General features: G+C 45.9%; 2 protein-coding genes across 2 annotated transcripts; one reads left to right on the top strand and one right to left on the bottom strand.

The window, feature by feature from the left end:
- Positions 1-515: 515 nt before the first annotated feature.
- LOC136497932 (WAT1-related protein At1g68170-like) lies at positions 516-4,196 on the bottom strand. Its single transcript, XM_066493835.1, has 3 exons — positions 3,917-4,196; positions 3,235-3,297; positions 516-1,754 (listed from the first exon to the last, which is right to left on the bottom strand). Exons 1-3 carry the CDS (start codon positions 4,105-4,107, stop codon positions 818-820), a joined length of 1,191 nt encoding a protein of 396 aa, XP_066349932.1. The 5' UTR covers positions 4,108-4,196; the 3' UTR covers positions 516-817.
- An 8,665-nt stretch (positions 4,197-12,861) lies between these two features.
- On the top strand, positions 12,862-13,356 carry LOC136496278 (uncharacterized mitochondrial protein AtMg00810-like). The gene has a single exon (XM_066491933.1). The coding sequence runs from the start codon at positions 12,862-12,864 to the stop codon at positions 13,354-13,356; it is 495 nt and encodes a 164-aa protein (XP_066348030.1).
- The last annotated feature ends 784 nt before the right edge of the window (positions 13,357-14,140 follow it).

Here is a 14,140-nt window from a genome sequence, read left to right as displayed (position 1 = left end):
AGTGAGTGGCTCAGGGTGGGGCGCGCGGTGGGAGAAGACCGCATCAGCTAGCGAAGTGAGGCGCGCGGTGTCCGGGACGGACGCCTGTGGCCAAGAATTATGGAAATGATTAAGGCCTTCTCTCCCCCCACACACATTTGTTTTTTTTAGTAAATCCCCACACACATTTGTGCGTGAGAAAGATAACCTGAAATGGCGACAACGTTGTTGGGCCGGGATGTCCAGAATTCAAGGGCCTTTTGCTCATTTGGAATTTGGATTGGCAAGCAGGCTCCCAACTCCCAGGTACAATTTGGTTATGAGGAGTAGGTACACATTTGGCCTGCTAGGCTTACGGGCCTAAAAAGGTACTTCTAGCTTTCCACGAACGGGCCGGCCCATGTATATATGATGGTTTCTCTCAACTGTCCAGGGATATTCAGCAAAGCTGTTTCATCCTCAATTGCAATGCTGCCAGATTGAGATTGGCTTGCAGTTTTTTTTTAAAAAAATTCTATGCACGTGTCTCCTTGGGTTGGAATTTGGATGAACAGCCATTGACTCCCTTGCATTGCAATTGATGATTGCGTAATTTTCTACTCCTACTATCTTGGAACTATCTCCTCCATTCAGACGATCGAGGCAGCAGATGGATGGAATTCAGTTCAGGCATGATGCATGACGACAGATACAACAATTGCATGCATGGTGCTAGCTAGGCAATCAGCAATGCCATCAGGTAATTCTACAATCTACACGCATACGGCGGGTCAGCAGGTTGATCAATTAAGTTGCATTGGTTGATGAGCATCCCTCCGACCCCTGCTAATAACCTGAATCATCTCGTCGTCGTCGTCCGCTGCTGCTTCGACGAATCGTGATCGGACGTCTTAGCTTGCTGCACGACGACCACGTTGACGGTGGCGCCGCGCGTGCCGTCATCATCGTCGTCGCCGTCGGTAGTGACGATGGGCAGGGGCAGCTCGCTGACCTTGGTGGTGACCTCGTTGTCCGCCTCGTGCCCCTTCCCCCAGAGCACGGCGTAGAGCCCCACGACGATGAGCACGGCGCCGAGTGCGCTGCCGAGGTAGAGCTTCTCGCCCAGCAGCAGCGAGCTGAGGACGGCCACCACCAGCAGCATGAGCGGGTTGAAGACGGACGCGAAGAGCGGTCCCCGCTTCTTGACGCACCAGGAGAGCACGACGAGCATGACCCCCGAGGCGAGGACGCCCGAGTAGGCGACGGAGAGGAGGCGGACGTCGAGGCCTAGGCGCCACTGCGCGACGTCGCGGTGGGTGCAGAGCGCGAAGGCGACGGACTGCAGCGTGCTCATGACGCACATGAGCGCCGTGCTGGAGTAGTGGAACGGGTAGTCCTTGCTGAGCTTGGCCTGCAGGATGAGCCAGAGCGCGTAGAAGACGCAGCTGCTGATGCAGAGCAGCGAGCCCACGACGCGGTTGGCGTCGGCCTCCAGGACCGGCGGCTGGTGGTGCGCGGCGGCGGAGGCGCCGGAGGAGGCGACGAGGTTGACGTGGCTGTGCCAGGGTGTGATGTCTGCGCCCTTGTAGAAGGTGAGCAGCATGGCGCCGGCGACGCCCAGCAGGGTGCCGGCCACCTTGGCCTGCCCCGAGGAGGCGCGGATGGCGAGGCGCTCGTAGCGGAAGATGAGCGCCAGCACGAAGGTGACCCCCGGGATGAGGTTGGTGGTGGCGGAGGCGAAGGTGGCCGAGGTCAGCTTCATGCCGGAGATGTACAGGTTCTGCGCCAGCGAGCCCCTGCGAGCGTGCACATCCATGCCATGCATCCGTCAGCTACCATTATCATTTATCGATCAATATAATCAGCTATTATATTCTATTGAGCTCAGAATGCAATGCATGCATGTCCGTTACATTGCATTGCATCATTTGCATGGCATGCTGTTCGATCTGTATATTCATTCTCATGCGGTATGTACGATGTTGGTAGCGACACGACACGACGCTGCCCGCCGGCGGGGGCAGCTCAGCTCGATCGCTGGCAGGTATGTAAGGCGGCCGGCGGCCACGTATGTACATGTGTACATACACATGCACTAAAGGTAGCATGCATGCAAGGCCCGCGTCTAGAGATGTGCAACCTGAAATCAATCTCATACCTGCACAAACTAGGTAGGTGGTGCACTAGGACTTGCAGAGCTATATGTAGGTGGGTGGCCATGCGCATACGCATGGGCATATAGCCATATATATATGGTGAGTGGTCAATGACGGGCACGTCCGAGGCATGCGATGCCAACGGGCAAAGGCAAACAACAAAGTTGCAGGCAGATAAGGATGGCAATATGGCACGCGGCAAACATTCAGTAAATTCGCGACAAGTGTCTATATAACACACTGACGGGCTCCCAACTACTCGATCTCTCCAAAGTCCAAACGGAAGGCCAGCATGCAGCTGCTGAGTGTTGAGTTAATAAGCACGAGACATCATACCGACGGTGACAGTGATGGAGCATCATCAACCGATGGATCCTGTGGTGTATGCAAGCAAGCTTTATTTTATTGGATTTCCTTCTCCGGCCCTGGATGCCAACCAAAAAGTGGTTTTTTGGTTCGCTTGCTCCGGCAAGCACCTCGTGACATACATACGTGTTATATATATACCTATACACACAAGTGTGATGTGGGTGCGCTGCCGAATTGCTTGGATGCGTGGAGGTGGACGACATGTGTGGTCAGCGTCGGCCTAGTTATATTAGTTAGTAGCATCACGTGCAAAAGCTATCTGTTTTAATTTTGCTGCATGCTGCACCCGCCCGGCATCTACCTATCTATCGCACCTGAATTCCGGCACGCAATCTGCTTCTACATGCATGTTCCTGTTGCCAAACTAATTGAGCTACCGCACTAGCTAGCTAGTGCTACTCATCAAGAAAGAATTGACAAAAGCGATGAAATACATGCATATATATAACATCTATACTAATGTAGCATACAGACTCGATCCTACATGCCAGATGCCACTGCATGCATTTTGAGCTAGTCAATGGGAAATTTAAAGAAACACTTCACAAGATTACACCACTCATGCATATGTGTATGAGTTATGCAATTAGTTAATTAGTTAGTGAACTAATAATTAATTAATGCTGATGAGCTATCCATATATATAAGCTACAATGACATGCATGCATGTTTTGTGGGATACACTTGGTTTGGGAATGTTTTTTTTCCCATTAACAGAGTGATATATATAATAATAAGATAAGGTACTCACCCGGTGAGGCCACATATGAAAGATATCACCAACACTCTCCACGTCAACTTTGTTCGTTTCTTCCTGAAACATCGAAATTCCATACACACAAAAAGGTCGAATGATTAATCCACCGTACCAATTCACTGATCACTTGTCTGAAGTTGATAATTTTAGGCCGTATGCATGCCCTGCCCATCAGCAGAAAATCAGCTGCGATCGATCGCCCGATCAATCTTTTTGAAGAGTACTAGTAGCAATAGCATGCATGCGTGCACATGAGCGAGCTAAGCATCTATCTATCGTCTAGTGCCAGCGGAGCAGAAGCTAGTGCAAGATAAGAAAACAAGTGATCTGTTCTGTTCTGGAATAGGAAGCGAGCGGGAGTGGAGAAAAGAAAAAAGAAAAGAAAAATGGACGGCTGCTGGCACTACTACCAAGTCCCTTTTTCCTTTTGCCCTTTAATTTGCCTCCGAAAATTGAAAGGTCGAGATGGAGGGGGCCGGGCGCCGGCGGCGACGATGCAGAAAAAGAGGAATTGAACAAGGATCATCGGACGCCACATGGCCGAGATGGCAAGCGCTGCTAGCTGCTCAAGTCTGAAGCGATGGGACGACGACGAGGTAGCCAGGCGTGGATCGGATGGGAGGGCCATGTGTATGCTCGCACGCAGCAGGTAGCAGCCTAACTATAGATAAGATACCTCTCGATGAAGTAGGCGAGGGGCGCGAGGAAGGCGGAGGCGAAGAGGTAGCGGTAGGCGACGAGCACCCTCATGTCCATGCCGTCCGACACCGCCAGCTTGTAGAATATGTTGACGCCCGCAGACATCACCTGGATCACCACCATCGCCGCCACCGGCTTCGCCACATCGCATCCGCCGCCGCCTCCCATGTTGGCCGGGCGCGCGGTGCAGTGGGCGACGCGACGGGACGATGGGGGTACGGTGTATGGTAATGGATGGCTATGCACTATGCAGGGGAGGGGATGGAGCTTGTTGGCGAGCGGCGCGGCGTATATATAGGCCATAGGCGAGGCGAGCAGAGACAGAGACGAGACGACACGACAGAGGAAGGGAGGAGGTGAGAGAGACAGAGACGGTGCATGCTTCAGCAAATGGCCTACTCCGACGTCGTAGTACGTTGCGTACTTGGAGAAATTAAATTTGGAAACTACTGCAAGGCATGCACGCGCTACCAGTTTTTTTGGTTTACTGCCCGGCCAGCCGTCGGAAGGAAGGATATGGATGACAGGGATAGCGAGTGGCCTCGACTGACCGTATGGTAGGGTGGTGGGTTCGGCGGCCGGCTGGGAGCTTCTTTTCTTTTTGGAAATTTGGCGAGGAACATTGGCAAACGTAGTATTTGTTGATGAACACCGTGAACTCACAAATTTGCTCAGTACTATTATGAAAACGTATATCACTACTGTAACAAATCACATCGACTATTTTATTAATTTCTCGTACTCGTGTAGAAAGAACATGGAAGAAATAATTTTTTTTTGCCCATGTCTTGGACCTCCCAATTCAGAGCTCAAACTTCGGCCTCTTTGTCCTCGCACCGTTCCTGACCCACCTCGCCACGGGCTTCTCCTCAGTCCTTGCTTGTCACCGTCCGTGGCTGGCCCTCCCCTACGCCGCCACGCTGCTAGCCTACACCCTCCTTTAATTTCTTCCCTTCGTGGCGGCAGCGACACAAGTTCTGGGGATGGCGCCACGGCCGGTTCGCCTCGCCACCAACCTGCCTCCTAGCCCACCTCTACTCCCTTCTTTCCTTCGTACGTAGCCATGGAGGTGCAAGCCCAAGGATGGCACCTGAAGGTTTATTCTTTTTCCCGCATTTTGTGTGCCTTCGATCGAGTTCATTCTCCGGATTTTGTCTTGATACCTTCGGGAGCTCCCCACCATTTCCTCAACCTTCAGGAACCGCTCTTCACCTTTCCACCAACTTTACTCCATTTCCATAACCTTTGGATCCCCCTACACCCACATGGAACATAGTGTGTATCTTTGTGGAGGTGATCGAAAGAGGGATCAGGACGAAGGTGATGGCATCTCGGAAGATCTCGACCCCAACATATTATGAAAGTATTTCTTGTTGTAAATCTAAAAGCATAAATATTATGTTGTTAAGCAATACATTTTTTTTATAAAAATTGATGATAAAAAATAAAAATATTTGACTTGAGACAAAACTAATATGGTATGTAATAAACGGAGGGAGTAGCCAGTATCATCATTTCTCATTTCAAATAGGTGCACACTATGAAAATAAATTTCATGCACTACTACATAAAGGGTTTGTAGGGATGGTTTGGACAACCGCCCTACCAAACCGTCTCTACAAATCATGCATTTGTAGGGGCGGTTGTAGTACCAGCCGCCCCTATAACACCTGTTTGTAGGGGCGGTTCAATCTAGAACCGTCCCTACAGTACGTTTTTTCCGCTAAAAAATATTCAAATTTACAATTCAAATTCGACCAGAACTGCCATGTTTGTTTCCGCGTATTCCTGCGTTCGCGTTGCGAGTGAGCGATCAACGTTCCGAACCGCGTTCGCTCAACGTCCCGCCGAACGCCCCGCGACCAACGTTCTGAACCGCGTTCGCTCAAGAGTACTATATAAACTACAAGCACAAGAGTATTATATAAACTACAATTACAAGTCTAATTCACAAGAATATATACAATCCATCATTAAATAGACATAATTCACAAGGTATAACCAATGTCAAATTCCATACACATTGTTATCAACGTCCTAGAGCTAGCCTTTCAGTCTCACAAAGGTATTGGTACTGAGGATTTCTACCTAAGTCAGACTCTCGATTATGGTAGGTGCCTTTGACGTGTACAATCTGGTCCAATATGAAGTTGCAAAGGTCGTCGATGAGCTCTAAGAGTTGGTCATCCTTGTATGGGTCTTTTTTTTATTTCTTTCTCTTCTTTCCACTACAAGAGAACAAGTTTCGGTTTAGTATTTTATACCATGTATGAAGTTTTTATACTACGGGTAAAGAGGTTCAAACTTACCCTTAAGGGGTGTCTCCTATAGGCACCGGTGTTACTCATCATAGAACATACATAGTATCCATAATATACACTCCCAGACTTCTGCTTGGGGCACCGTGTGTTTTGCATATGAAAATGTTAAGTAATGCTTTTGACAGCCATGTAATGGAGTGCTGAAGAAGTAAGTTATACTTACCGCATATAGTGTTTTTATAGCCAACTTTTCCTTCCTTACTGGATCATGCCTTATGTGATGTTTAGTGACATAGAACCTAAATGCCCTGTTCGAATTATTTTAACAAATACAACTTGTTAGTATCCAAAAGTGAATGTTACAAGTATGTATACAAACATATAAGCTAATGAGGATTGTCGATATGTATACGTCTTGAGAATCAATATGAAGTCTTTGTATGTCACCGAGTCCCTATCTATTGAATCAAAGACCCATGACATGCTCCTCCCAACATCGATGCCTATACAAATCTAGTGGTTGCTGCATGGATTTAATCATAGAACTAGATAAGCTCTTTTGCATCAAAAAAATATATCGAACAAAGCTTTAAGTATAGAGTTGAACTTACTCGAAGTTGTATGGTAGCCATATAGTAGAGTGCTGTTGGAGAATTTTAAAAGCTAGGGCAATGTATACCGAAATCTTAAGGGACTCTTCCCTTAGTTTCTTCGTACGAATGTGCTCTTTCTCCCGAAGGATCTTTCCAGCAGCTAGCTCTTTGTCATCCAGTTTCCACTATTTAGAGTAATTAAAATTTGTTTGTGCTATAGCTTGAGGGTCTATATACCCGACTTTCACACTTGGCATTTGTTTTACAAGGTGCACTTGCATTCTACAAATCACGACGTGTGTTAGTTACAACAAAATTCAAAGATTACATTCATATCATATCGGGAGGATAAGGACTTACAGGCATCATGTGCGAATTAGATTCATCTCCATTGCTCTGAGGTGAAAGCATGTCTGCATGTCATTGAAGTCAAAGACAATTTTTCTGGCTGGGATTCCAAATGTGCCGGTGGGGAAGCATGCTTGTACGAGGTCTATGCTCATTGGGAGAACACGTAAGTGCCAATTATGGAACCTTCTCATTCCAAGTGGTAGGCGCTGGATGTCCCGGTTTGGTAGGAAGGGCTTTCCTCTTTTATATGTTTTTGGTTAATCCTTTGACCATTTGATGGCATCAATATTTGGATACTGCTTTGCTGTTTGATGGAGTTTGCTAGTGATGGCCTCCTCAGAACCCCGTGATGGGACTTTTTAACTTGGTTCTCAGGATTAAACTGGTCATGGGAATACCACTTGTGCACCAACGAGACATCTTTCATCGAAACATAAATTGGTCTTATGGTGATTGGATGCTTCTTTCGAAGTTCCCATTCAGGCACATCCTCATCTTCTTATGCATCACCTTCTTTAGGAGGCACTCGTTGTTCATGTATCGACTGTGCTTGTTGAGAAGACTATGGTATCTCATCATGCACTTGCTCGGTACGAGCTGGAGAAGGTTGTGGCTTATTAGGCACATGCTCGCTAGGAGGCAGGGAAGAATGTGGCATCTTAGGAATGTGGTGGTCATGAGACGGTGAAAATATCTCCTCGACCTCAACAACTCGCTCCAAATTTGGGAGAGGGGGATGCGGCAAAGAAGTAGTAAATATAATGTCCTGTTTGTGCCAGAGGATGAACTGCCCCATTACATTTCCGAGTAACACCAGCCCCTCGGGAGTTGCGTAGTCTATCTTCCACTGCATGAACTTGGGCTTCACAGTATGCACCTTGACCCTAGTGTAGTCCGGCGGTATCTTATTATTGTGGTGTAAGCCAATGGGAGGATGTGCCACACCCGTTGCCCCTCCATTATAATGTTCTGCCGGCCGCTGAGAAACACCAAGGTGCAACTAGTTGGTTCCCGTATGCGATCGATGGGGGTTGTGGATGCAGTGGAACCTTGGCTGCTAGGAACTTTTGGAGGGTTGCCAACTAATGTCAGTTCTCCTCTTGGCGTCATTAATATCCGTGGCTCCATAGACAGTCCTTGCTCCTCTAGCGTCTTCACAACTAGAGCCTTCACTTGGAGCTCAAGATTAGTCTCCCAGTCTCTGCCATGTTTCTTGTACATGTGCCTATCCTCTTTGAATCCTTGCTTCCAGGTCATCCTTTTCCCTAGCCCCCTGGTGCGGCCTATGTGCTCCTTGTTTCCCAAGCCAAGGCTAAGCTCGTTCCTCTCTCTGGAAGGATTGAATGAGCCCTTCTCCTTGTCTTCAGCATATTTCAGTATCCTTGATACCACCTCTTAGGTCTTTGGCTTATCAAACTTAAGATTACTGCTGGATGATTATGTACTCCTCGCATATATCCAATTTCTTGAGCGTACCTTCAAATTCGTCACATCGATATTCCTAGCAGCTGCGGCCTCTTCATCCATCTTCCTAAACTACTTTTCCTTGGCATAGTAGCCACTAGGGCCTAGATGATGGTGGTGTTTATTCCTCTTCGCCAGCTTGGTGTTACGGGCACTGAGCTCCAATGCCTCCGGTGAAGTCTTCTGAGCCACGAGCTCCTCCCATTGACTAGGAGTTATGTTGCCGAACTCGTTGAAGGGAGTTAACCCCTTTTGGATATACTTCTTGTTGAGCTCCGACCTCCAATGTTAGAATGACTCTCCCATCATCCTGAAAGCATTTTTTTACCAGTTCATGCTTACCCTTCGGAAATCTAAAATTGAGCTTCAGCTGCCTATCCCATAGTTCATCCTTTTTCTTCTCTGATACCTCTTTCTAGTTAGGGATTACTGGGTTCAATTTATCTCTTACTAGGGCCCAATCACATTATGGAATCATCCTCTTAATTTCTTTGGCTCAAGGATCTCCCCTGCTAGCCCAACCTCCGTTATCACATAGCATGCCTTATCTGGATATTGATTTGCTTTTCTATCCCCTCGTTTCCTCTTAGGCTTGGTAGTCATGGTTGTATCTTGAGGTTGTGGAGCAGAGGCCTCAATGTCCGTCTCTATGGCTGTTGCCTCTGCTCTCTTTTCCTCTACTCCGTCTTATCCAGTGAGATATCACGGACATGAACGTCGTCTTTTTTGAGTTTCAGGAGGGACCTATATATATGATAGGTCAAAATGTTAGTAGAGGTAACATAGCCAAAGCTTTAGCAAAATTTATAAGCTAAGGCTTTTTCCCTACCTTCTCGTTCGGGTCAAAATCCTTATCCAAATCTTCCTCCATTGGCCTCCTTCTGGCTTCACATGGGAAAGGATCCTCGGGACTTACATATCCCTCTTCTGAGTCCTCATCATCTTCTTCTTTGCCTTCAGCAGCCTCTCCTACTCTTCCTTCTGCTCCCCCTTCCTCCTCGTCATACTGCTCATGAGTAAGCATTACTTCTAGATCCTTTTCTAACTCGTTATTGAACTGCTCCTGAGTAAGCTAGTCCTCTAGTGCTTGCTCCTCATAGGTTGGCTGCTCATCATTCTTTGGGCATTGGGCTGCACTATCTGGTGTCCATGATATTATTTCACGCTTTGTTCTAATAGATGTAGGAAAGTGTGCTTTAGGTATGCGAGAAGGTATAAGAAATAAAAAAGGTCTATAAACCAAAGTAGTCCTATAAAACAACAATATATAAAAAGCGAGTAGTAGGGGCCTTAGAAACATGTCAATCATCATCTGATCTTGAACTTGGAGCATCAAGGCATCATAACAAAGAAGAGAGGAGAAGGTAATGTAGGGGCGGCTACTAATGATGCCAAGTTCCTCACAAGTTCTTGATCATCAGCTCATATTCCATATAATGTATGGACTTGGACAATTTCATCATCGGCAAAACAAAGGAGAAGAGAGGAGAGGGGAGATTTGGTAAAAAAACCAACAACTGCTTAACAAACATAGAGCAGCAGCTAATGGCAAAAGATAGGACAACAAGTCCTGGGCGAGTCCTGGGAGATTTGGCAAAAAAGCAACAATAGCCAACAGTTAGTAGCTAGAAGTAGCAAGTAGTAGTAGTAGTAAGTAGTAAGTAGCAGAGTAGAGTAAGTGTAGCAGTGGAGTGGTAGTAGTAGAGTAAGAGCAGCAGCCACTTAGGAGTAGTAGTAGGAGCATCACTGAAAGAAGAGCAGTAGTAGGAGTAGCAAGTACAGGGAGGAGCAGCCAACAAGTAGTAGGAGCAATGGTAGGAGTAAGTGTAGTAGTCCAAGTATAGGACCAGCAACAGTAGATAGAAGGTAATTACTTTTTATCCAACATCTATTCAGTGAACTTAGGCACATATCCAGCCAGCAGAAGTAGATATAATCAGTTTAGAGTAGCCAAATTCAGTGAAACATAATAGAGCAGCGTAGCAGGCAAAAAAACAACCAGCAGTAGATACAGCAGCGGCAAGCAAAAATCCAGTGAACCATTGAATTTAGTGCAGCAGGCAGCCCCATTAGTAGGCAAAAATGTCATATGCAAAGTTGAAACATAATAGAGGCATCATAGGCAGTAACAATCATAGAAAATGACATATGCTTAGTGCTCAAGTTAAAAATGGCATCATAGGCAGTGGTACATGCTGCTAGGGTACATCACAGGCATCACAGGCAGCTACAATAGACAATATAGTAGACAGTAGGAGTAGTGTAGAGTAGGATTAGTAGTAGACAATAGTAGTGTAGAGTAGGATTAGCAGTACAATAGATAGTAGGAGTAGTGTAGAGTAGGATTTATCCATGTTTTTTTAATATTAAACAGATCACCAATGATCAAACAAAAAAATGAGAGAGAGAACGATCACAAGTGAAGTGAGAAGCGACTGAACTGATGTTTGTTTAGGTTGGGGGTTGGGGATGGTCGCAATGTCACTCTGTTCTTTTGGCTCTAAGCACAGGCAACTGGTCTAGATTAGAGAGGCTGGCAGCCAGAGTAAAAAGAGAGTAAACAGAGGGAGCAATACAAGGTGCGAACAAGGACAAATTTGTGTGCGATGCGACGATGCTTTTTCCTCTTGGTTTCTCAGTAGAAGATGATGGGATGGGAATGTGAGAGTTGGGAGATGAGATGTATAAGCTTTGCTGAGTTTGGTGCTAAATAGTGAGGTATGCATGTTTGGGCATTGAAAATTCTTTCCGATGACTGACCGAGGTGTGCCCAGTTTCACTTGCATGAGGCTCCACCCCTGCCCTCAGAAGCAAACTCATCAAAATGTGATGGCAACAATTCACAATTCTGCATAGGGGGAGTTCACTGGAGTAAGCCTCGAACCCCCTAAACCTCTCCCCACCTACCCACCTCCAAAACAAAACAAAAAAAGGAGAAGGGAGGGTGCATCGCCAGTAGCCAGCTTTGATCAACACAAGGTCAGATTTGATCAACACAACAGCCATCAGTTCGGAAGGAATAATATGACAGTAGCATCCATCTCATATCATTGCAAACATGAGCAGTGGTAGTTCATGATGAAGGAAGGAACCAATGCTAGATAGGATGGATCGAAGATAGATAGATAGATGCAGATCGATGAAAGCAAGTATAAAATGTTGATAAGATGAGGGTTAGTTCAATCGATTTGCCTCAGATTTAATTGCCTTTTTATTTGACCTTGAACTTGGAGCTTAAGAAACATAGACAGCAACAAACCTCAAACAGATAGTTGAAAACCAAGATCATGACAGGCATGAAACCATGAGAGACATCTAGCCTAGCCATTCAAATTATCACAACCAGCCCAGCTGTTGCTTGGGCATGGATGTCTCACATGGTTTGATGACAGCCATGAGAAGCATAAGCAGAAGATAGAAGAAACAATGCTCCAGTACCTCACAAGTCCAAGGTCATCAATGTGCATAATCCATTACTCAACTGGCACTAGTTATCTTCATAGGCATGAAAAGGATCTCACAATTATATCAGCCTCAGTCAAAAAAATGGTGGACATCATAGGCACAAAAAATGCAGGCCTCAGCTAACTACAAACTAACTTATGATCATCTTGCAAGCTAACTGCAATCATCCCAGGTGGCAAATAAGAACACAAATTGCTGAGGCAAGTTCATGGCTCCCATGGAAGCGTGGGACACGTCCATCCCAGCCATCAGGTAGGCATGCCTACAACAGTTGCTTGGGAATGGACGTATCCCATGGTTTGATGAAAGACATGAGATAACACAAGAAGACAAAAAAGCACCAACATGAAGAATACCCACAAGCCACCTCAGATTGCTATAGTTTGCATCATCGACCGATGGAACCAGAGAAGCAACAGCGAGGACGAACCAGATGGGTGCGTGGAAGCAAGCGAGCATACCAATCCAGAAAGCAATTTAAGACTAAAGCACCATAATAATATAGTGTTGGTGATGCAGTTAGCTACTTGGATTGCATCTAATGTTTACTGAGGTATTATTTTAGGCTGTTACTGCCCTAATGTCAATGTTGAACACTGATTGCTGTAGAAGCTTACAAGAAGTATGTCCTAGTTTCACTCATTGTGAATGGACAGGTACACTTCCACTCTGCACTCTCTACTGCTGTCTAATGCAGTCCTACAGGAGTGAATTTTTAGGAAACTTTACCTAATGAATTGATAGTGATAGGAGAGGATTCTATAGAGATTGATGTGTTTAAGAAACAGATGACCTCAGAGTTTGAGATGAGTGATTTGGGGCTACTTTCATTCTATCTTGGGATTGAGGTTGATCAGCATAAAGATTTTGTCACACTCAAACAGTCTAGCTATGCCAAGAAAGTATTGAGTCAGTTTGGTATGGAGGATTGCAATCCTACCAAGATCCCAATGGATCTAGGAGCTAAACTAGATGAAGATAAGGGTGGAGAAAGAGTTGATGCCACTGAGTACAGGAGGGTCATTGGTTTGAGATATTTGTTGCATACCAGGCCTGATCTGTCTTTCTCAGTTGGGATGGCCAGTAGGTACATGGAGAAGTCTATTATGAAGCATCAAAGAGCAGTAAAGCAGATACTGAGATATTTAAAGGGAACTATGAATCTTGGGTTGGTGTATACTCAAGGTGGAAAGGAGGAAGAAATAGTGGGATACACTGATAGTGATTTGGCTGGTGATCTAGTTGGGAGAAGAAGCACAACAGGTATGAGCTTAGAGACATAAATGACTCTCAGGAGGGTCATAAATGACTCTCAGGAGGGTGTAGAGCAGGTTGATTGGCCAAGAGCAAATCTAGGCTCAGGTTACCTCATTGACTTAGCAGATAAGGCATAACCAAGATATATATACATTAAAATGATTGAATTTTTTGTAACAGACTATAACCAACTTGTAAACCAATCAAGATAAGACTATATCTTTACCCTTATTTCACAATTTACAAGAAGAGCTACGGAGCCCATCTATAGCAATACTGCCAATACCTATAATAGACAATAGTTGCAACCCTTCTACTCACGATTAACCTGAATATAAAACATCATGACACATGACACCTCTTATTTGAACTAGTATAAAAATATGTGTCCCATTTACTGCTAAAACACCGATAGATAAACTACAAAACAATAGCAACAGTATACTACGAGAGATACGGGAGAATTGACTTAATAAAGAATATTCATGCTCCATTAGGCCATTGCTTTAATTATTAGTGCATACCATAATATTATGGGGAAAAAAGATTGAACACCATAATATTATCAATGATCTCATGCTAAAGAAGCAACTTACTTATAAGCCAACAGTGGGTGATGGACTTCCAAATGGTCGGTGGAGGGAGCAGGGATGTCGAGGTGCACCAGCACCGGGGCCGGTGGAGGAAGAGCAGACACTGGAGCACACGACGGGTACTAGAGCTGCCGAGAAGGGAGCAAGGACGTCGAGGCGCACTAGCATCGGGGTCGGTAGAGGGAGAGCGGACACCGTAGCGCACGGTGGACCGGGT

Source organism: Miscanthus floridulus, chromosome 12 (genome assembly GCF_019320115.1).
Source record: "Miscanthus floridulus cultivar M001 chromosome 12, ASM1932011v1, whole genome shotgun sequence".
NCBI classification, from domain to species: domain Eukaryota; kingdom Viridiplantae; phylum Streptophyta; class Magnoliopsida; order Poales; family Poaceae; genus Miscanthus; species Miscanthus floridulus.
This window is presented reverse-complemented; position numbering and strand designations above follow the sequence as displayed.

Bases quoted from the DNA above. Each gene is read 5' to 3' on its own strand.
- LOC136497932 (XM_066493835.1), bottom strand. From the start codon at position 4,107: ATGGGAGGCGGCGGCGGATGCGATGTGGCGAAGCCGGTGGCGGCGATG. The intron at 3,298-3,916 runs GTATCTTATCTA...TCGATGTTTCAG, and splicing joins CTCGCCTACTTCATCGAGAG to GAAGAAACGAACAAAGTTGA. The intron at 1,755-3,234 runs GTGAGTACCTTA...GCACGCTCGCAG, and splicing joins TTCATATGTGGCCTCACCGG to GGGCTCGCTGGCGCAGAACC.
- LOC136496278 (XM_066491933.1), top strand. From the start codon at position 12,862: ATGACCTCAGAGTTTGAGATGAGTGATTTGGGGCTACTTTCATTCTAT.